This window comes from Scardinius erythrophthalmus (genome assembly GCF_964197995.2).
Source record: "Scardinius erythrophthalmus genome assembly, chromosome: 24".
Taxonomy (NCBI): domain Eukaryota; kingdom Metazoa; phylum Chordata; class Actinopteri; order Cypriniformes; family Leuciscidae; genus Scardinius; species Scardinius erythrophthalmus.
In genome coordinates this window covers 10,731,108-10,754,860 of record NC_138244.1, presented here as the reverse complement: position 1 = coordinate 10,754,860, position 23,753 = coordinate 10,731,108, and the positions used below count along the sequence as shown (strand labels likewise).

General features: G+C 37.7%; 1 protein-coding gene across 1 annotated transcript in view; it reads left to right on the top strand.

Annotated features, from left to right (window-relative positions):
- Positions 1–23,753, top strand: part of ntrk3a (neurotrophic tyrosine kinase, receptor, type 3a) — a 206,034-nt gene that overhangs the window by 100,719 nt on the left and 81,562 nt on the right. The window contains exons 5-10 of the mRNA XM_081355621.1: positions 5,013–5,167; positions 5,933–6,075; positions 6,461–6,602; positions 9,455–9,751; positions 12,629–12,690; positions 14,483–14,585. Coding sequence (XP_081211747.1) covers positions 5,013–5,167; positions 5,933–6,075; positions 6,461–6,602; positions 9,455–9,751; positions 12,629–12,690; positions 14,483–14,585 — 902 coding nt within the window. The remainder of the gene's footprint in view (positions 1–5,012; positions 5,168–5,932; positions 6,076–6,460; positions 6,603–9,454; positions 9,752–12,628; positions 12,691–14,482; positions 14,586–23,753) is intronic.

Here is a 23,753-nt window from a genome sequence, read left to right as displayed (position 1 = left end):
AAGGTCCCGTTCTACGTGATCCCATGTTTCAAACTTTAGTTAGTGTGTAATGTTGTTGTTAGAGTATAAATAATATCTGTAAAATTATAAAGCTCAAAGTTCAATGCCAAGCGAGATATTTTATTTAACAGAAGTTGACTACATAAAACGGCTTGATTGGACTACATCCCTCTACATCCTGCTTTAGTGACATCACCAGAACCGTGTTTAGACTAACCTCCGCCCACAGGAATACTCCCTCAACTCTACTGGCTACTTGCGCACTTCTTATAACTTAGGCTACTGTGTTTACTCAGCTCTTACGGTGATTTTCTGAAGTAAAACTGACGCTTCATCTTTTGTGTGATGTACAATAAACTTTATTAAACTCATCAGTACATGTTTGATCATCATTCGGACCTGGTCCGAAACAGCAGACTTGTAGGCTGTTAATAAATAATGGATACATACAAGCAGATGACAAATACGTTATAATAACCGTAATTAAACTACTAAACCATACCTGTTTCATCTCTATACAGCACTCTGACTCTGTAGGCATTATTGTCCGACTCGAAATGAACACCGTTACTGAGAGTTTCTGATATTATCATCATTCCGTGAGATGAAATTGTCCTGAGAGACTGAGCGAGCTCATGAAGCTCTGCCCCCTGGGTCGTCCAGCAGCAGCTCATTTGCATTTAAAGGGCACACACTAAAACAGCACGTTTTTCTGAGCCCCAAAAAATGACAATTTAAACATGCTGTAAAAAATGATCTGTTGGGTATTTTGAGCTGAAACTTCACATACACACTCTGGGGACATCAGAGACTTATTTTGCATCTTGTGAAAAGGGGCATAATACGGGACCTTTAAATCTTGATGTTAGCTAATCTACCTTAGCAAGATTGGTTAGTTTGATCTATTTGGACTATTTTAGATTAACTTTCGACACTTAGTCAGGCTGGTTAAGATCAGCTAAGCCAGCTAAAGACCAGATTTACCACATTGGGAAACCAGAAAATGAGCTGAACATCATCTTGGATAGGCGGGAAAACCGGGTAAAACCAGCAATAGTTGAATTTCTGTAGCATTTACATCAGCCTAATATGATAAGATGGTGTCTTAGCCTGGCCAAACCAGTTAAGCTGGTCTGTTTAGATGGATTTTGGCACTTGTCAGTTGGTCTGGCTGGGAAACCATTTAAAGACCAGCTTGGCCATGCTATGAGACCAGTTAAATCAGCCTAAGATGGTTAGGTTGTCTACCCTAGGTTGATCTTTATTGATTTGACATGTTTTTAGAACATGTTTTGGACTGAATTACCAGATAAAGCAACTAAAGGCCAGCTTGGCCATATTGGGAAACCAAAAAACAAAACAAAAAAACATTTGGATGGGTAAGAAAGATCAGCCCAACCAGATAAAACCAGCAATACCACCTTAGTTGAATTTTTGTAGCAGGTAAACCAGCCTAATTTGGTTAGCTGTTCTCTCAGTCTGGTCAAACCAGTTAAGATGGTCTGTTTAGATGGTTTTAGAGAGTTTTGGGGCACTTGTCAGCTGGTCTGACTTGCTAAACCAGGTAAAACCAATAAACCTTCTTAGGCTGGTTTGTTATTATTTTTTAGTTTGCTTGTTTTGTAGGTGCAGAGAGGTTTTGCATGCGGTTTATATTTTTTTAATCCTAGTTATAGATTATATTTAGTTGTATTTTATTGTTATCGTTTAGCGTTCTTTTAGAACTGTGGTCCATTAGAACTGGCCTGTTGCGACCTATTTTTTAGGTTGTGACCCACTAGTTTAGAACCCCTAATCTAGATTATCATATTGTCTGTAAAACGTGGGCTATAAATTAAACATGTCGTGCATGTTCTTTCTCCATTATGAACTGTTCATGACACTGCTTAGTATAAAGGAAATGTGAACTCTTCTCATTAGACATGTTAATTTAGTTTTTAAAGGGTGGAGAAACTACTTAGACTCTCCTTTGATCATTATTGATCAAAGCTCCAAAATGCGCGAGCAGGTTGCGCTTGTCCTTGCGCGGAACGTGCCGACAAAAGTGTTTAAAGATTCACGAGAAAAATTTCCCCCTCATTTGTGCAAATGAGCAACAATGCCGTTTCCCAGAGCTTACAGTTTGGGCCAATTTCATATGCATGGGATTCAGCTCGTATGCCTCTATCTCCTGCCCTATCTTGCAAATGAGAAAGGTTATCTCGCTCGCACCAATTGATGAATGAATGAGCGTGCAAAGGTTTAGGCCGTCATGGTCCGCCAGGCTGCAGGCCAGGTGAGACACATCCTGCGGGTTTTAATATTTCATACTCTTAAAGGAGAGAGACTCCCACTGAGATCAGATCCAGAACCTTCCGCAGCGCTGCAGGATCCTGCCGGCTGGAAGCCCTTTAAGCGAGGAGTGAGCGTAAAACGGAACAAAGGCGATTATACCCGGTTCTTTGCTCTCAGTAATAACTATGGTAGATAAAAGTATAAAAGCAGTTGTCATACAATTTACTAAATCATTACAATTGGGGACTGCAGAGGCAAATTAGCAAATTACAAATTAAAAAGTGTAATTAAGGATTATTCTAACAGTTAATGTTATATATTAAAGCTAGATTTTTTTTTTTTATTAATCCATTATATTCTTTTTGGGAGCATTTGAACGTGGATTACACTGTTTTTGGCCTACATAATTAATCAAAGCCTAAATTGCAATATAGTGTTGTGTGTTGGTGTACTTTTTTTTCTAGATCTTTTATCTATTATGTTATGTTATGTTATGTTATGTTATGTTATGTTATGTTATGTTATGTTATGTTATGTTATGTTATGTTATGTTATGTTATGTTATGTTATGTTATGTTATGTTATGTTATGTTATGTTATGTTATGTTATGTTATGTTATGTTATGTTATGTTATGTTATGTTATGTTATGTTATGTTATGTTATGTTATGTTATGTTATGTTATGTTATGTTATGTTATGTTATGTTATGTTATGTTATGTTATGTTATGTTATGTTATGTTATGTTATGTTATGTTATGTTATGTTTTGTTATGTTGTTGTGTTATGTGTTATGTGCTGGGCAACGATTAATCGTGATTAATTGTATGCAAATAAAAGTTTGTGTTTGTGTGTACTGTGTATATTTTGTGTATATATAAAAACACAAACATGCATGTATATATTTAAGAAACAAATGGCATTTAAATATAAAATATTTATATAAAATTATATTAAAAATTAAATATAATATAAACTTATATATATATATATATATATATATATATATATATATATATATATATATATATATATATATATATATATATATATATATATATATATATATATATATATATATATATATATATAGCCCATATAAAAGCCCATATAAAAGATCAACTAGGAGATAAAATGCACTAAAATATATATATATATATATAGATTTTTTTTAATTTATCTCCTAGTTGATCTTTTATATGTTTTGTTTTGTTTACTATATTATCACCGGAGGTACATATCCGCTTAGAAATAAGGGCCTTTGAATAATGTCAAATGAGGACCTTGAAGTGAAAAAGATTGTGAACCACTGAAGGAGAAGTGAAGGAGTGAAAGAGAAGATATAAGAAGGGAAAGAGGATAGTGTCAAGTACTGGAATGATGCCCCTGACTCAACATTTCCAGGAAGTTGAAGACCCTCTAAACTCTCAGTGGAGCCTTCATGATCACGGGCAGATCTGTCAGAGTTGACATTTAGACATTTGGAGGAGGTTGATGTAGATGATGTCTGTTTTTGGTGCAGGAGTGGGGGTGGCTGCGCTCAAAGGTTGTTTGAAAGAGCGTGAAATGCGATACTGAGAGGGCTAGAGATGGTTGTTGTTCGCAGTGATATTGCTGCTCTGGGAGTAGGTGTTGGAGTCATTGGCATCAAGATGGTTCCGAAAGGAAGCCCTTCATTGGACCAAGTGATGTAGTTGTGGGTGGAGGTTTTATGTGGGATTGACCTCACACCCTTCCGTCTGTCCAGTTAAACGTATGCAATTATAATCACTGAGCACCGAGAAGATCCTTTTAGAAAGCCTAATATGTTTTACTCACACAGAAGGTCCAACTTCTTGCTAATTTAGGCTTAGTTAAGAAAAATTACAGACAAATATTTATAATTTATATTTTCTGATATTTAAATATTTATCTTGACGATGAAACACATTATTTTGCAGTCTTTTACATGCATTTTTACATCTAGCAAAGCAAATTTTTTGGGTTCAATTTGATTAAAGTAACAAAATGTGAACCTTGATTGCATTTTAAGTCATTTCGGATAAAAACATCTGCCAAATCAAAATTGCAAATGTGACAAACAGCGCAGGTATATGCAAGATGAGTCCATCTTCGTTTCTCTATCTTGGACAAAAACGGGAACACACATTGTGATTTTGTTTGTCATAAAAGATGATTCAAGATTGAGGTAAAAGTTGTTATACATGAACTGAGATGAGTTTATTCTTCAATTCACTGTCTTTGATTCAATTTGCTCACGGCATTTACATCAGCAAGTTCTTACAATTTGTTGCATTATATGATGTCATTATTTTGCGAGAATTCATTTTAGACCGTATCAAAATACAATGCCACATTTATATCACATCTTGCAGCTTAGTTTTTGCCTTAATCCAGAAGCTCATGTTTTGTTTGACTTCGTTTGCGGGATTCTGATCGCCCTGGGCACCAGTGGTGAATTTGGCACGCCGAATAGCTGGACAGACGTGGCCAGGAAAGGGCTGCAGTCCAGAAAGCATTCGTACACAAAGCCCTGGGCACAGAACTCGTTCTGGCTGCAAAATGGGATGAATGCCAGCAGCTCTCTGGACTGTGGTTGACTGATGGGTGCTGGAAAAGTTGATGTTTTGAATAACGGTGTCCTTCACCTAGTTTGCTACTGGTTCTCTGAATGGACCTACTTGGCATTGTGTGCATTTTTGTGAGTCCTCACTAAGAACTCTATTGTGTTGTGGCAGGAAACTGGAAGGAGTGGTGTTTAACTGCAGCTGCAGTATCCGCTGGATCCAGCTGTGGCAGCAGCGAGGCGAGGCCGGACTCCATAACCAGCAGCTGTTCTGCAACAACGGAGTCTCCAAGATCCCTCTACAGCTCATGAACATCTCTCAGTGTGGTATGTGACACTTTCTGCTAAGTGTGGTTGTCATGAAAAGAACGGTTTGGGTTCAATAGAAGTTAAAAGGGATATTTCACCCCAAAATTACAATTCTCAGTTCTGTCATTATTTACTCACCCTCATGTCATCTAACCGGCATGACTTTTTTTCTTCTGTAGAACTCAAATGGTCAAATGTTGTTTTGGACCCCATTGACTATCATTGAATGGACAAAAACAAGCATTTTCAAAATATCCTCTTTTATGTTCTGCAGAAGATAGTCATACAGGTTTGAATCAAATTGCGAGTGAGTAAAGAATCACAGAATTGTTGGGTAAAATCCTTTAAGTACTTCAACATAATTTAAGGCAATGGCGATTACCACAGCATTGTTGTTCTTCTTAATTTTTGAAGTGAAAAAAAAAAAAAAAAGGCTAAAAAATATAGCTTTAAAACTTAAACAATTATAAATGTTAGCATGGGTCTAGTGTGGTAAAATTGCTTCCTGATGTTGTTTGTGTAAAATTATACCCTGTCATGTATTGCCATTTATCTTAAAAAGCTGGTAAACTGAAATATTATTATTGTTTTTAAAATAATGGATGTCAAGATTATTTTCTGTGCCCACATTGATGACACAATGGAATTCTTGTCACAAATGCTGTCAATAGAATTCAGCTATTTCACTTATTTAGATTACCTTATACATATTTATATTAAAAACAATAAATTACCTACTGTTTATTTTTCATACCAATGACTGCTTGTCTGTTTCCAACCAAGATTTGCCAGAAATCAGCGTAAGTCACAGTAACCTGACGGTGATAGAAGGTGACAGGGTCACAATCACCTGCAATGGGTCAGCGATTCCTGTACCGGAAGTGGATTGGACCGTCGGTGACCTGCACTCAATTAACACACACCAAGTAAGGCAGACTTTTGCTAACTAGAAATAAACATGCACTTTTTTGTAGCTTATATGTATTTTAGTCACGGTAGATGGCATATTTTATTTAGTCGCCAAAATCTTTTGGAGGCCAGTTAAACCAGCTTAAAACTAGTAAACTGTGCTTAAGCTGTGTGTTTTTTCTCTCTGCTGGATGGGCAGTACAGCCTTAAAAGGACTTTACTACTTATCCCTTACAGCCTGGTTTTATTCCTTTCCAAATAAAATATGGCGTCTACCACGAATCAAATCTATTAAATGATCCACTTGAGCCTTACAGTGACTAGTTAGACCATAAACCATTTGTTGAATCTGTGTAAGCTTGGTTGTGTTTTCAGAAGCTATTGTGTCCTCCTCTCTTCCAGTCCAATCAATATCCACCGAATGTCCACTCCATCAACTTAACTCTGGTCAATGTCAGCCGAGACGATAACAGCTTCATGCTGACCTGCATTGCAGAGAATATAGTTGGGATGACTAATGCCTCAATACAGCTTTCAGTGCAGTGTAAGTGCCTCTTTTTTTGCTTCTGTGCCTCTCGAATGTCTTTACATTCAGCCTCACTTCCTCTAACGCGCCAATTCTACCTTTCTGCCTCAGAGTAGCTCACCGAACCTGGCTGTGTCTGCCTCTTTAGCTTGATAACGTCAATTGCTTCTGTACCTCACGGCTACCAACTCTTAATTTGTATTGCCTTTTGTTTTAAAGGGTAGGCATTTAGGGAGGGAAGATCACCAAAAAGCTTGCTTTCTTTTTTCTTCTTTGAAGTAGTGAGTATTATTGATTGAACTAGCTCTGGGGAATGCAGAATCAATGCTAGAACAAGGTAGGGGTGAAGTGTGTAATTTTTTGTTATTAAAATACTTACTATTATTTCATCTTAACATGAAGGCAACTCTGAGTAAGTCGTTATGTCGGTTGATGTTGCTGAAAAGTGTAACCAGTGTGGCTCTGGTGATTTCAAAGCATTACTGTTTGATTAAGCATTCTGACCAGCACAGTATAGCAGCTGGCACAGCCAATGGGATTTGTTTCGGGCGGGGCTATCTGATTGATTGACCAATGACATAGAGAGAGAGAGAGTGTCATGAAAACCTGTTTGACAACAAATTGTTTTGACATAATTACGTTTTGGTGAATTGGTGGCTAATTGGTATGAATTTGTACAATCTCATTTGATTTGCGTTTTTTTCTTTGTCTAAAAAAAAACATACAGATCACATCATGCAAATTCATGTGAAATCACCAACTTGTAAAATAGTAACATTTTCTCATGAGATCAGGTTGGATTGTTTCAGATCGTTTTTGTTTGGTGATGTTAGTTCACACTTCACCTTTTAAATATTTTTTATATTGTCTCTCTTTGTCAAATCAAATTCTATAAATCACAGTGAGGCTATTTAAATGGGTTATGAAGTCTTGAGAAATTGGTTCATCAGAAACAATCCTACAAAAAAAAAAAAAAAAAAAAAAAAAAACTCGGGTACTACACAACCCTATGTGTTGTAGGAAAGTCATTTGTGTAGTTTATTGATCTATGAAAGCGAGAGCTGTTTTTCATCTGGACTTTTCACACAAAAAAAGGCTGTAAGTGAAATATTAGAGAGATTTATCAATGTTATCATGTTTCAGTGTGTAGAAGGCTACACGTGATTGCTTTGTGGCAGTTAGGTGGTGTATTTTCTGTGTTTGTGTGTTGGCAAGGATATGCCGGGGTCTTAGAAACTTGGAAATGTTCCAGTTTTTGTTCACTTAAAATGTGTTTTTGCTTTATATTACACTTGGAAAAAAATCAATGCATCCTGCATTTTTGGCATTAAGTTTATTTTTCCCATATAGGGGTACGAATGCAAAAAATAATGTCCCAAATGAAAAATAAAATGAAAGAAACAACAATCCTGAGGCAATAAGCAACTCATGAAAATTGGCAAAAAGAAACTATGCCTCTAATCAAACATATAAATCCTACCCCTGAGAAACAATAACAAAAAGACAAAGAAAAAGCCAAGAACAAAGACATAATCTGCCTCAAATACGTATCCATATGTAAAGACGTGGCTCTACCCATCACATTTTGACATCCAGTAATAAAACTTTAGTTGATCTAATTAAATGAAACCAATGCATGAAAAAATTACTCCAGAACTGACTAACTAGGTGATGTAATGACTAACTAGAAGTGTGCTTCCTTAAGTATATGCTAGTATACTTAATGAAGACCATTTGAATGTGCTTTTCTGTTGTGCATGGTTAAAACTATTTGAGTTAACGGCATAAATGGTCACAATCAGAGAATAAAGTGATTTAAATATTAATTCCACCATTGCCATTAATTAAAATAAATTGAAAAATAAAAAAATCACAGTATGCAACATCACACCATCAAACAACAGTTGTTTTCGCCCACTTGGATTGAAGTAAGGCAATTATAGATTTCCTTATATGAATACAGCTACAGTTACAACGTAATGTGAGGTTGCCGTGTTGAATATGTATTTACATTTATACTGAATGGTGTTGGCCAACAACAATGTAAGATGATTCTTCCCACACTCAATATCTATTGACCGCATGAGATTTGCTTAGAGCGGCAAATTCTGTGGAAATAAGAGTAAGTCACTCTCTCTCTCTCTCTCTCTCTCTCTCTCTCTCTCTCTCTCTCTCTCTCTCTCTCTCTCTCTCTCTCTCTCTCTCTCTCTCTCTCTCTCTCTCTCTCTCTCTCTCTCTCTCTCTCTCTCTCTCTCTCTCTCTCTCTCTCTCTCTCTCTCTCTCTCTCTCTCTCTCTCTCTCTCTCTCTCGAGACTGGAGAAAAGTCACAGAAATTAAGGGATGTTAAAACTGTTTTGGGGAGAAGTCTCTTATTCTCACCAAGGATACATGTATTTGATTGAAACAGTTTTTCTTATTATCAATGTTGAGAACTACGGAGCCGCTAAAGGGACATGGTGTGTGGAAAAAAAATGGGAGAGAAAATAAGACGATGCTTCTGCGTTCAATCGCAAAACCTTATAATTGCTGACAGCTACCGTCTAACTAACACATGGTGGGTGGAGAAGATAATGGAAACTGCAGTTGTTTCCCACCTTTGGCTCTGCGCCTCCATTCCAGGAAATGTCCGCTCGCACACATGCTTGATGGCCAGCCAGGCAGTTAACTTGGGATCTTCTGTCCAAGAGGCAGGATAGTGGATCAAACAAACATCCGTATACGGACCACCTGTGCCACAGCAGCCTAAGTCCCACTCATGCATAAACGTGGTTTATGGTTATCCGTGCTCATTGGTCTATGGATTTATGTTGGACGGTAGCACAAGGTAGTTAATCCTTTCTGTAAAAAAGTCATTTGTTTCTCTCCTGCAGTCCCTCCCGTCATCATTAAGTTTGAGGAGCCGCAGAAATTGCACGACACATGCATGATGGTCACGGTTCGTGCGCACCCCCTGCCCACCCTGAGGTGGTACTATAAGGGCAAGGAGATCAAGACCAACGATTACGTTTATCCAGATGTGGTGGACTATCAGGACAGCCTGGAGGGATGCCTCAAGTTCAGAAACCCAACACACCACAACAATGGCAATTACACGCTGGAGGCCAGCAACTTCCTGGGCGTGGCTGTCAAAACTGTGTACGCCCACTTCCTCCAACCACCTTTTGATGGTACGTGACTGACTTATACTCAATTAAATCGCACATTTCAGGTCCATGTCAGCCTGAAATCAATAGTTACATGTTTTTTTTCCCCCAATGAGTAATATACACATTTTCAATTTAATTAATTAACTGTCAAATACATATAAAGATCTCTTTTTCTCATAAGAGTGGGATGCAAAAGGAAACAACATACAGTATAACGTTTAGTGCACCAGCAAATCTTACTTTAAATGCTTGTGCAAAAGTAGTCAAATTCTCTGGGACTGGTGTGTCCTCTAAAGAGCACACGAGGAGGGTTTCTGTGATTTGAGCTGTTAGGTTGCAGACGCCATGTTGAGAAACAGAATCGACTGGATGTCGTTCAAAGGCCCCGCCTGAATAACTTATTAACGCCTGAGGTGAGAATCAACCAGGATTATAGATAAATATAGATACAGACCCTCACTTGAAAAGTGCTCATTTCTTGGTGTGATGCTATAGCAGGCATAAGAGTGTATTCTAGAAACCTAGGTTCAGTCTGTGCTTAAATAGGTATGTATATGTAGAGTTAGGTTATATCAGTCTATCAGTCTATCTGTCTGTCTGTCTGCTTTCGTTTAAAGCTGGAAAAAATGTATATACAGTAAAATATGTGTGAAATATATTTACACTAGAGGTCTCATGAATTTTGAACCTCACTGCACTGTTAATGTGTATATATGCACTGTATATATATATATATATATATATATATATATATATATATATATATATATATATGTTTTGTGTGTGTATGTATGTATATATGTATACACACATATATATATATATATATAATTTATTTTTTTGCTGATTATATTAGATGATTCCACATTAATTTAATATTATATATATTATACATATTTTAATTATTGTCCCATATTATATTCTTAAAGACTAATTTGAACATTACCATAATTGCACAAGAAATGCACTGAAGGGTGCATGCTGATCATTTTAAAATGTGTTTACATGAGTCCTTAGAGCTGATCTCGACATACAGTATTCATATTTGGTAATTATATATGTGTGTTTTTTTTCCTCCTTTTCTCTGTAGACTACATCGATAATGGTGAGTTTCTCCCTTTAATTGGATGCTGCATGAATTTTTGTAACTTATTCATTAGTTTTGTTTATCATAAAACAAATGATGATTTAGAAAGAAGCAATTTAGTTTGTGCACTGAACAAACAAATATCCTCCAAACAATTACCTTGGCCTTATTTTCAAATGGCTGGCCGCCATAGTTGGGCATGCTGTTATTAGACCTGTTTTGTATTTTTGGCTTAAAGTGACCGATATCTGTCAGTATGTGGGAAAAATCAGATCCTTTTCCACAAGAAATGTATTTAATGTGGATCAAGGACAGTGTCCAGAGGACAGTCCCTTACCTTCACAAGAACATTTCTTACTCTAATACCACCCTAATTTACCATATTTAATAAAGTTGATGCATGGAAACTCTGCGAATGACAGATTGTTACTGTCAGAGCTCTGAATGAAGTTGGAATGAAGATGCCTGTAGTGTAGAATATCAGGTTTTCCACACGGGTCCTCTTTCGAGGTAAAAACAATATTAAGGCTTTTGTTCAATACTACATGAATAATAGTGGCAGATTAATCTAGGAGCAGACTCCCTGTCGAAATGGCAATATCCTTGCAAAAAAACGGGTCTAATAAAACAGTATTTGCCCCAAGACATGTTTAGTGAATAATGCCTAACAGTTCTCTTAAAACCAGGGTTGTCTATTCCTGTTCCTGGAGGGCCACCTTGCAGGAGAGTCTACTGTAGCTGCAACTCTAATTAAACATGCCTGAACCAGAAAATCGAGGTCTTCAAACACTAGAATCTTCCAGACAGGTGTTAAACGCAGCTAAACTCTGCGGGACATTGGTCATCCATGTGCAGGATTTTACACCCCTGTCTTATGGTGTGTTCAAGTCCTCCTGGGAAGTTTGTATTAACGAGTTGGGAAGTTGTAATTTATAAAAGCTACTTAAATGTCCTGATTGATAAGCCAAATCCTGGCTTAATCTAAGCCCTGTCTGAGAAAGCAGGCCAAAAATACTTAAATGAAAGTGTCAGCTTGCTTATTTTGGTCAAGATAAGGATTTATTCATTCCACATGTCATGCAAACATGTGGAATGAATGCTTCTAACCACAGGTCAAGAGTGGTAGTTTCAACCACACAACTTGTTGGGAACTTGTTGCGTTGTTGGGAAAACACCGGGAAATACAGACTCGTTGAACTATTTTGATAACGACGGAACTTTCAACCATAGTTGGCTAATGATGCTTTTGGGAAACACACCCCTGTTTCGTTCTCTATGAAGCCCCTCCTTCTGAAAAGCGCAAGGTGCTCTGATTGGTTGGATGGACCATCAGGGCGTGTTTCAAGGAGTTCAGAAACTGCTTACTGATATGGAGAATAAATCCCTTTGGAGTGACTTTGTGTTTTGTAACTGAATATCGTTAAATTCATAAATACAATCTTTCCGAAATGATTTGAATGCACAATTAAAATACTTACTCAGAGTGAACATATAATGTTCTATACATGTTCTAATGTTATATAATGCATATACATATACTGTTCAAAAATAAAGATAAAGAGCATTTTGACACTTTATCTGTTGTCAAATGTCAGTTGGGATGGTGAAAAAAGATATATTTTACACCTATATACATTTTAACGTAAAATTAACATAATTGAACAAAATTTGAACATTTGGACATGTTTATGTCAATTACCCCAAAGTCTCTGTTGGGGTCACAGTCCTGTATCTCTATGTGGTCTTTTTATTTTCCAGAAGTTTCAGAAATGTTTTCTCTGAAGACTACTAAGCTCTTGTTTGTTTCCTAGTGAGTCCTACTCCGACCGCCATTCCCACCATGACACATCGGCCTGAAGAGGACACGTTTGGCGTGAGTGTTGTTTTCTCTCCTGAGATCGAAAGCACCTATTTGAAGTATAATGAGGTTTCACAAGAACACATGGTAAAGGTTGAAAACAAACCCCATTTTCGTTCATTTTCCTTCTCACATTGTACATCCTATCTTCAGGTTCCCTTGTGGCTTGCGTGTATTACAGCTTCTTTTAAAAAGTACTTTCGTTCTGTAATTGACTGAATAGAGATTATTTTCTCATCTGAAGATTTCAATAGGGACTTGGGCGACGGCACAAAGAATAAGCTTGGTCCTCGATTGTTTGGATTTCCTAATTACGGGGGAAAGCTTTTTGCTTCAAATAGCTTTATTCCAGCACTTTGACTGCTTTGATTTATTGTTTATTGTCTATATTTTGTTTATCTGGAGCATTTAGACATTATATTAAGTTGTACGCTTTGTATTTCCCAAAAGAAAGTGTATCTTGGCTGTAAGTTAACCACTATCACTCTCCTAGAATACCTAACATGAATTATTATTATCATAATTTTTTTCTTTTATACGCTTTTCTCTTCCCTTTTCATGGAATTTATCAAAGCTACTGCTGGCATATGCAATTTAAGACTCCAATTATATAAACCTCTCATGATTACAACATCAACATCAAAATAAATCATATAAACAAGTCAAGACACGCTTCATAGGTTTGCTGTAAAATTGCTATTTTTCCTCCTGTGCGAGACACACGAGATTAGACAGAAATATTTATTTGACACGTTTTAGGTTGCTAGTTATGCCATTCCTGGATTGTAGTTTTCTCATAAAAAGCTTTTAAAACATGCGCACAGGCAGGGTTAAATTATATTGACACATGTTTTTAGAATCAAGCATGCTAAAGACATGTTTTGAGAATGAAGCTAATGTCATAGCTAGCATGCTAATAGTACTATTTCTGCAGTGTGTAGAATGTAAACAGCATGCAAATTTGCCCTGTGCGTACATGTAGAATACCCAGATGACCTGCTATGTTTGCAAAAATGTGCAACTGAGCATACCACAATGCATTGCGCTTGACTTGACCTTTCATTCCGGTGTGATTAATGAGCCGGAAACAACCTAATATCTATCTCTTACCAGACTCAATGTGTCTCATTCACTAATAAGTGTGTGTATTTAGTATTGGTACGCACAAGAGAACTTCTCATGAAAAATTTGTTCTTAACCTCGTTCTAATCTAATTTGGAGTATTCTAATAAATGAGCAACCTTGTGCCCAAGGTTAGTAATTTGCATAGTTCACACGCGACCTGTCTCCATATAAGGGTTTTCCTTTATAATTTCATCACATGATTATAAGGCCACTCAGAATATGTGATTTTTGTACACGTTGTTTGTTGTTCCTACATTTTTTCATACATTTAGAATAAAATTTAGAAGGAAAGTTGTCAGGATTTGTTCATAAACAGTTTTCACACACAAATGCGTGCGCGCACACTTAGTAAATGCTACCCATTATTTTGATCCAACTGTCACAAGTTAAGAATTTACAAACTTTAATTACAAAGTCAAAATGTACTGTGTGAATTTAACATGCAGTGTTAAGAGACAACACGTGACAACAATGTAGCATGCTAATGTTAGTTTTATCCTTCCATATTGAGTAGTATTACACAATTTTATTTTAATCAGTAGGTAGTAAACAGTTTATACTGTGCAGTAAGCTGTATGCTAGTTTTATGTTCTAAAAATGATCCTGTTTCACTTTAAACCTGTTAAAGCTAAGCGCTTTTAAATTTTAAATAAAGGAAATGTTGTGTCTCCTGCTTCTCTAGGTGTCAATTGCGGTTGGCTTGGCTGGCTTTGCCTGCGTTCTCCTAGTCGTTATGTTTGTGCTAATCAACAAATATGGCAGACGTTCAAAGTTTGGCATGAAAGGTAAGCCAGTGTAAACTATTCAGCGGGAAACTTGGCATGTTGCTTTATTAGTGAATAAGTGTGACATCAACTGACTAATTTTTTTTGTACCAACAACTGTGGTTTGTATGAAGAAGAAAAATGATATGCTAATTATTATGCTTTCTATTTTAGCCGTTTGTTCTGACTCAAACTGTTGAGTTGAGCGTCTCTGGATATTTTACATTTTAAGCGTGTTCAGCTAAGCAGGTTGTATTTTGCAAATGTTTATTTGTGGGAGTTCGTGTATATACATTTTTAGTTCATTAAACTGAGCCAAAATGGGTGTCGTGTTTACCGATTTCAAGAAATAATGAGCCTGATGGAGTTTCAGCCACGCTTTTAGTCCCTAAATAGGATTCATATGTCACTGTGCTGGATGGACCCTTGGGTTTGTCCAAGTTCCAAAGCCTATGCGTTGCTGGCGAGCAGTTAGAGGACGCCGTAGTTAGCCATCGCCTTGGTTACGTGCTGGGATGGCGGGATGCTAGGCTCAGTCATGCTTTCCTGATTCTCCAATGGGTTTGGCAGTGTTGTTGTTTTCCTCTCTTCTCTCAGAATCCTCCAAAGCATGATCGGTTTGGCAACCCATGATGCATTTTGGCTACTTTTTTAGCCAGAGTAGTGGGAAACAACCCTGTTTTGTATCCCAGCTCTGACATAAAAACCATAAATTTCACATTTTCCCCTTGACACCTCAGTCATTGTAAATATGAGTCATCCAGACGTCATATAATGGCTTCGCAATGAACATTGCATGTGACATGTAGGCTCGTGTGGAACCATGCAACACCAATTACAATACAACCAACAAAATGCTCATGTATCAAAGGGATAATTAATGTGATGCTTTCAGTCCCTGGAGCCTCTTGCCATGTTATATTTTTCATTCAACATCAACTGGGATCTAATCATTGGCTCTGTCTGGTGGTAGCGGTGTCAGAGTACCCATAAGTCCCTGCTACGGCACAGACAGAGCTCTAAATGAATGTGTACCGTGTTGGCTGACTCTTGCCTTGGCACAATGCCACGTTCATTGACTTTCTCCGTTGCACTTTGGTTCCCACGGGGACATTCTTTCCCCCCCCCCCCCTCCTCTCTTTCTACAGTGTTTTACAACCGCTACCCTTGTCTCTTCTCTCCACCAATCCCTTTATACCCTCGAACCCTCTTCCGTCTGTTACCCCCCACTCTTGTTGACAGAAAGCGAGAACTCTCAATCCTTTTTTAACTAAGCTAATTAATTGGAGATTAAGCCGATAACTTAAACGGATGTGGAATTAAGCAAGAGAATGGAGGAGGGAGGAGAGCTCTGGATGGCGCTGGAAGAAGTCCGGCAGCCTGTTCCGGCTCGATCCGACTTGTTCCGGCTGTTTGGGTCTCCAGCAAATTACAGGAAGATGATTGTTGTGCTTTGGTTTTCTTGTACCCTGTTATTCAGACTCTAGAAAGAAAGTATGGAAGAAAGAACATCCATATACTCTAGTAAAAGAATGTATTGGGTAAATTCATGAGCTATGGCTTATTATTGGGAACTTGTGAATATTAGATGAATAATTTGCATTTAGCACTTTTTATAGTGTTATAAATTGCTTAATTGTTGTGTAACAAACATGACAGTGAGTGCTTTGAGAATCTCTCAAATTCTGTCCATTTCATCACAAAATTCAGACAATAAATGCCGTTTTGACGCTCTTTGACGTGGCATGACTGATCGCTGTATAGACGCCCCATTTATAGAGGAGCGCGAATGAACACGGTCATCTCTTCCTCTTAAATGCTAGTTATAGAATAAACGTCAATGAACATCTGAAGGCATGTTGAAAGATACAGTACAACTTGCTTAAACGTATCTCGTGCAGTCGCTCAACAATCAGTGTTTCAACCGCGGAAAGATAGTCAATAAAACAGCCTGAAAACAATAGCATTTTATATTTATAATTATACTGTATTTATATTTATATACACACACAAATTAACATTACACACATGCACACATTTTTTGCTATTTATATTTGTTGATTTTTGTTGTTGTTGTTGAATAAATGCGTTTCACTTTTTAAAATGTTTAGTTTCTTGAAGGCACAGTTCCCGCATTCCTCTAAATGCTGCTATAGTATCAGACTTCGTTTCCTGGCCTTGTTTCTACTTTGGCCCTCAAGTTTGACCTCAGAGCCGTAAGCGCCTGGGGATAAAATGTGGCCTTCTGTCACCCTATTCAGCGATTTTATTATTCCTTTATTCAAAATCAAACAGTAGTCCTTTCTGTCCGACTGTCTCGGCTGAGAGCTGTAGAAAAAGCTGTTTTTGCTCTGGTATTGAGACTTTACATGATTCTTTTGGTTCTCATCCAGTGCGATGAATGAGAGTTGTTCATATGAACTGAGGCGTACATAATCTTAATCTACTCCTGTGGTGAGAGAAAGAAATTTGGTCCAGGGGACGCACAAAAGTCCTTTAAAAAACATTAGTATTTCTCTGAAGTACTTGTAGATCAAGCTGTTCAGGCAGATAGCGCTTTTTGTCTCCATTTTAGATGTTTTTGGAGGTACATCACTTTCTATGTCTCCTCAAATGCTTCCTGTTGGAGACCAGAAGAGATATCTTAAGAGATCTTGGTCCAGTCTTTGTTCATCTGCAAGTGCTACCTGGCTCCACCGGCTCTCTATAGCAGGACCACAGGGTGTTTAAAGCACCCCGTCTCCTGATTCTTATTCCAGCCTGCATCTTACATCTGAGTTAAACTTTCTCTGAGGGCTCGCAGTGAGATCCCATTATTACCATCTTAAATCTGACAGCAGGGCTCTCACACAAATGGAAAAATCTTTTTTTTCTCTCTTTAAAGTCCTTACATCTGAGAGAGAATATGTGTGTAAAATATATGTGTGTGTGTATGAGAGATCTGTGGCTCCAGTGCCTGCATTCATCCTTCTGGTTCAATAAAATAGACAGCCGTAGTAGTTCTCCACTCCCAGACTTCATTTCTGCGGATATGGAGCTCGACTTCAGGTTACTCGTGGCAGTCTATTTAATCGACTCGGAGCATATTGCTCATTAAAGAATAAATGATCTGAAAACATCAATAGCACATCACACTTCCTGTGATTTACTTATATCTGATTGTTTTTGTCACTTTTTTTTAACTCTTTGTTGTTGTTTTTTCCTCAAAGACTTCCATGGTGTGCCAGTCAATTAAAAGTGTGTTTAAAACAGATGCCGTTCCACTACACAGTAAAGAATGATTTACTTAACCCCAAAAGACCTCTTTTACGAGTCTAAGGCATGAATTCATGAGCCATAGATTATTATCTCTTGTAATGAATGATTTGGAAGTTCATCCTTGAGATGCTTAATTGTTGTGCAGCAATAATGGTAATGGGAGCTACAGTATTATGTAGATAGATAGATAGATAGATAGATAGATAGATAGATAGATAGATAGATAGATAGATAGATAGATAGATAGATAGATAGATAGATAGATAGATAGATAGATAGATAGATAGATAGATAGATAGATAGATAGATAGATAGATAGATAGATAGATAGATAGATAGATAGATAGATAGATAGATAGATAGATAGATAGATAGATAGATAGAGGATGATTATCTTATTTGGTCATGGGTTCTGTTACATTTGCGAGAAATAGTTCAAAGTGGTTTCTTCAGTTGTTTGGTCCCTTTTAAAACATTTTAGCATTCATGCTAGCATCACTGAGATACAAAGCAAGCCAAGTACCTTCATCTCAAGCTTTAGTTGTTAGTTGTTGCAGAGATTAACCCATAGAAATCCTCCTTAGGTTGTTTCCTAGTTTCTTTTCCCTCATCTATAATGCTCCAGTGCATCTAATGAGAGATTGTGTGCTAACAGGACCCTGATTAAACTCCAGCAAGGCTAGTGTGACACCAGTTGGATAGTGTTCATTCTGGATTTTTACATCTAACGCGCCGCATGCTTGATTTATTTCTGTGTTGAGGTTTCGGGTTATAATTACCGATCTTTTTGAACAGCATAATGAAGAGGAGATGAGGAAAGAGGACCCATGTGCGACCTCATTTGTTGTCATTGACAAGGGTGGTAATCGGTGATCGATTATAGATGGCCAACCTGCAGTGGATACATCCACCCAACACACACACACACACTCTCTCTTCAGCTTTCCTCAGTTCTGGCCTCGCTGCTTCGCAGAAGTGATTTGATTCTGACCTCAGCAGGTGTAGTCTGCTGAGTTTGCTTTACTGTGAAATCTCCCATATAAAGCAATTTTTTTTTTTTATGTTTCTGTCTTTGTAGCTGGAAATGACCCATTTTATTGTTGCATCGTCAAACAAATGTCTTTCTCTAGGTTCTCTCTTGAGCTTCTGTCTCTCTACTTTCTGTGTGTCTTCCTTCCTACTTTATTTTTCCCCTTCCTTCCTCTTCCATTTTTTTCTATCTTTCCCCTCCTTCCCCTTCCATTTTTGATATATCTTCCTTCCTTCCTTCCTTCCTTCCTTCCTTCCTTCCTTCCTTCCTTCCTTCCTTCCTTCCTTCCTTCCTTCCTTCCTTCCTTCCTTCCTTCCTTCCTTCCTTCCTTCCTTCCTTCCTTCCTTCCTTCCTCCTACTTTACTACTTTCTTTCTTTCTTTCTTTCTTTCTTTCTTTCTTTCTTTCTTTCTTTCTTTCTTTCTTTCTTTCTTTCTTTCTTTCTTTCTTTCTTTCTTTCTTTCTTTCTTTCTTTCTTTCTTCCTTCCTTCTTACTTGGAACTTTTCTGTATTCCTATGTTTTTTGTCTACTTCTTTCATTCCTTTTTTCTTTCTTTCATCCTCCCCTTCCTTTGTTCAGTTCTTTCCTCCTTTTTTCCTTCCTTCCTTCCTTCCTTCCTTCCTTCCTTCCTTCCTTCCTTCCTTCCTTCCTTCCTTCCTTCCTTCCTTCCTTCCTTCCTTCCTTCCTTCCTTCCTTCCTTCCTTCCTTCCTCCTACTTTACTACTTTCTTTCTTTCTTTTTCCTTCCTTCCTACTTGGAACTTTTCTGTATTCCTGTGTTTTTTGTCTTCTACTTTCATTCCTTTTTTCTTTCTTTCATCCTCCCCTTCCTTTGTTCAGTTCTTTCCTCCTTTTTTCCTTCCTTCCTTCCTTCCTTCCTTCCTTCCTTCCTTCCTTCCTTCCTTCCTTCCTTCCTTCCTTCCTTCCTTCCTTCCTTCCTTCCTTCCTTCCTTCCTTCCTTCCTCCTACTTTACTACTTTCTTTCTTTCTTTTTCCTTCCTTCCTACTTGGAACTTTTCTGTATTCCTGTGTTTTTTGTCTTCTACTTTCATTCCTTTTTTCTTTCTTTCATCCTCCCCTTCCTTTGTTCAGTTCTTTCCTTCTTTTTTCCTTCCCGATTTTTTAGTTAATGTGCTTCCTACTTCCTTTATTGTTTCTTCTTTCTTTGTCTTCCTTCCTTCCTTCTGTACTCTCTTCCTACTTTTTCTTTTTTCCTTCCTTCTCTCTTCCATTTTTCCATTTTTCTCCCATCCTCCTTCCTTACTACTTTCTTTTTTCCTTCCACCCTCCTAGTAACTTACTCTCTATCAGCTTTTGCGTTCCCCCCCCCCTTCCCTCCTTTCTTTGTTTTCCTTCATTTTTTTCACTATAAACCTACTTGCATTTTGCACAAGCACATGAAAACTACTTGATTTATGGTTGCACAGTGGAGACTACAAAGACTACAGGTCTCATCCATTTGTTTGTGATTCTTGGTGGGCTTGGAACCACATTCATATTTTACTTGTGTCCATTTTTATCTGATGTAAAGAAACTGGCTGTGCTATTTCAGAGTTCAGCACCTTCCCTTTAGGGAATGCAGAGATTCATCTGGTGATATAACATCGGAAGAAGAAGAGAGGAAAAAGAGGCTTTTAAAACAAAAAGAACAGGACAAGAGAACAAATGATTCTATTAAGCATCCGCTGCTTGTCGTCCTTCAACGATAGATTCCCTGCCAAAAGGGCGAATGGAATAAAATTCTTTTTTTTTTTTTACCTCTTAGCAGTGGCCTTGTATCTAAATACAATCTCATTCTTTGCCCAGGAAGCTTTAGGTGATGCTTAACTTTGAACCAGGACAACATAACAATATTAGCATTATGAAATTATAAAGCAAAGGCAATGTTTTCCAGAGCACTGAGTGTGATGTGCTTGGCTTTTCTTCAGAATAAAGGTTAAACAAGAATGTACTATATATATATATATATATATATATATACACACACACACTTTGTGTCAGCGTGTGGTCTCAGCAGTGATAAAAAAGGTAGGATCAACAATTATTTTATGGGACACAAATTAAAAATAACAAAATACTCAGAATACTAGAACAACTCGAACAGAACAACCAAACAATATCTGACCAGGACAGACAATAAACAGAAAGAAACACAGGGCTTAAGTAACCAGGCAAACAATGAAATTGGACAATTACACACAATCAATAAAAAAACAATGGAAACAAACTGGAAACTGAACTAAACGTGCAAAACACACCCAAAACAGAAACAGATTATCTCTTACACTTTGCACTATTTCTCTACAACATGGTCACTAAACACATTCTGAAGTTTTTACTCTATATAATTAGTAATTAAAACTACTAGTATTGACATTTGCATAGGTTTGTCACAGTTGACTCCATTGGACTATTCGGGTGCAAAAAGCAATGCTATGGCCTGCACCTGGGTACCAATACTTGCTCCATTTTTAATCAGTGGTGGCTTGTTTTTACTTTACATGCTGGATTTGATGAGAGCATCACGGGACTAATTGTGCCGGACTACTTAAAAATCAAGATCAATAACACACAACATTCAATCCACTGCCATCTCTACCTGCCGCTTAGCCGGCTTACAGAGTCGGGATCTCACTCTCTCCACAGTTGATTGGAGTTGCCAGTGATGGCCTGAACTGCACTGTCATTTGTCACTGTCCATTTTTCCGCGGTGTCTACCTCTACCTCCCATGACCCCCGCCGCATGAGAGCAGGCACCTGCGCTCCGAGAACCGGCATCCACGTGTCAGCCAGTGAACTGCTGGGGCGGGGCCTGACAGGCATCGTATTAAACTCTGACACTCACACCACGACTCTCTCCCGTCTCCTCTGTGACTAACCAACCGCTTTCAGCCCCGAGCACCTCCACCCTGTCCGCTTCGGTCGCCTTCAGTCTATCCCGAGCTCTGTCACCCTGACACTTTCCCTTCAGCTTCCTGGTGCTGGGTGCACTCTCTTCCCCTCTCCCCACATCCACCTTCCCAAACGTCTGTCACAGGGGTTTTTCCTTTCCTTTGTGCACCATTACCTGTGTAGCGACGAAGGGCGATTAGCACACACCAGTGAAACAAAGTATATCACTCCTGACTGGCTCTCAGCCATGGAACCAGAGGAGGGAGGAGCAGCACTGCTCAGAGTGCTCATGTAGTCCTCTATTCTGATGAAAGTATAAAGAACCACAAAGATTTCATGAGAGTTTCACCCTAACCCTAACCCTAACCCACTCTAACCCTAACCTTAACCCTAACCCACACAAAAAAAATGCTGGGTTGTTTCAACCCAAATTCGGGTCAAAAGTGGACAAACCCAGCCTTTGGTTAATTTATTTTATTAGATTTTTTAACACAACGGTTGGGTTCGTCCACATTTGATCCAAATTTGGGTTAAAACAACCCTGCATTTTTTAGGATGTATGTTATTTGAAAAGTTTATTTAATACGTTTGGTTTTAATTTATGAATATTTTACATTTGATCATTGAAAATTATATTTGTGTATTGTTTATTTCTATTCTATTCAAAGAATCCTGAAAAAAATGTATCTCAGTTTCTACAAAAATATTGAGTAACAAAAACATTTTCAACATTTGACAATAATAAGAACCATTATTAATAATTGAGTACTAATAATAACTGAGCACCAAATCAGCATATTATAATTATTTCTGAATGATCATGTGACACTGAAGTAATGATGCTGAAAATTCAGCTTTGCCATCACAGGAATAAATTACATTTTAAAATATATAAAACTAGAAAACACTTTAAATTGTAATAATATTTCACAATATTGTTCTTTACTGTATTTAAAAAAAAAGAGCTTAATTTCTGGCCTGTACTGTATATGAAATAAACAAATGTGAATGTATATTGACGTGTGTGTGTGTATGTGTGTTTGTGTGTGTGTATAATATACTTATATTAAATTGTTTTGCTTATTTATAAGGCATTCATATTGTTTTGGCAGCCAACTTAATGCAGTTTAATGGCCATCTACTGTATATTTAACAGCCTATTAAAGATTGAAATGCCTTTATATCATATTTTAAAATCAATGAACATGTCATAGTGGCCAAACAAATGCATAATCCATGTTTTATTCAATAGAATGCACAACAGAATGGATTTATCTACCCAGACGTACAAGTCAGCTAGCCAACATTGATAGCATGCTGCCAAGAATCTATGTGTTAAACCAGACATATCCTGTTTTATACATCACTGCGAAAAGCTCCTCAAAGCCAGACGTACATTTGTACGAAACATGAAAAATTCTGCATTCAGATCAACTTCTTTTCTATCTCTATGTGCAGGGCTTAAGAAGGAGAAAATGGCACTGTTTTCCATCGCCCACAGGCCTCGTTCCCATCTGCCATTGTTTCTTTGCTCTGAAACAAAACAGGAGCCCCTCAGACCCTTTTATTTATTTACTGTATGGCAGTTAAAGATAGATGAGAAGAACCCTGGAGAATCTGGCTCCCCTCCACTGTCACTGTCCTAGAAATAGAACAGAGCGATGAAGGGGCAGAGCCTTCATAATCGCTGCAGTATCAAAGACAGGACCCTAATGAAAAGAAGGCCGACCGAGGAGGCTTATGGGACTCCTCGGGCAAGCTACTCCATCTGAGCTTCTGCCAGGGTCGTCATGGGAATGTGTTGACTTTCGCAGGGCTTGAATGCTTGTTACATCTTAGTACATCCATACAACAACAAAACAGATTTGGAACATTGATGGATGCCAACCGTGGCGGGTTTTTTCGACCCCATTAAAATTCGCAGACGAGGGAATTGCATCAGCAGTTGCAAAGTACATTTGCAAGACTATTTACTTTTCTACCAATTAGTGATGTAGTTTGTTAGAAGTA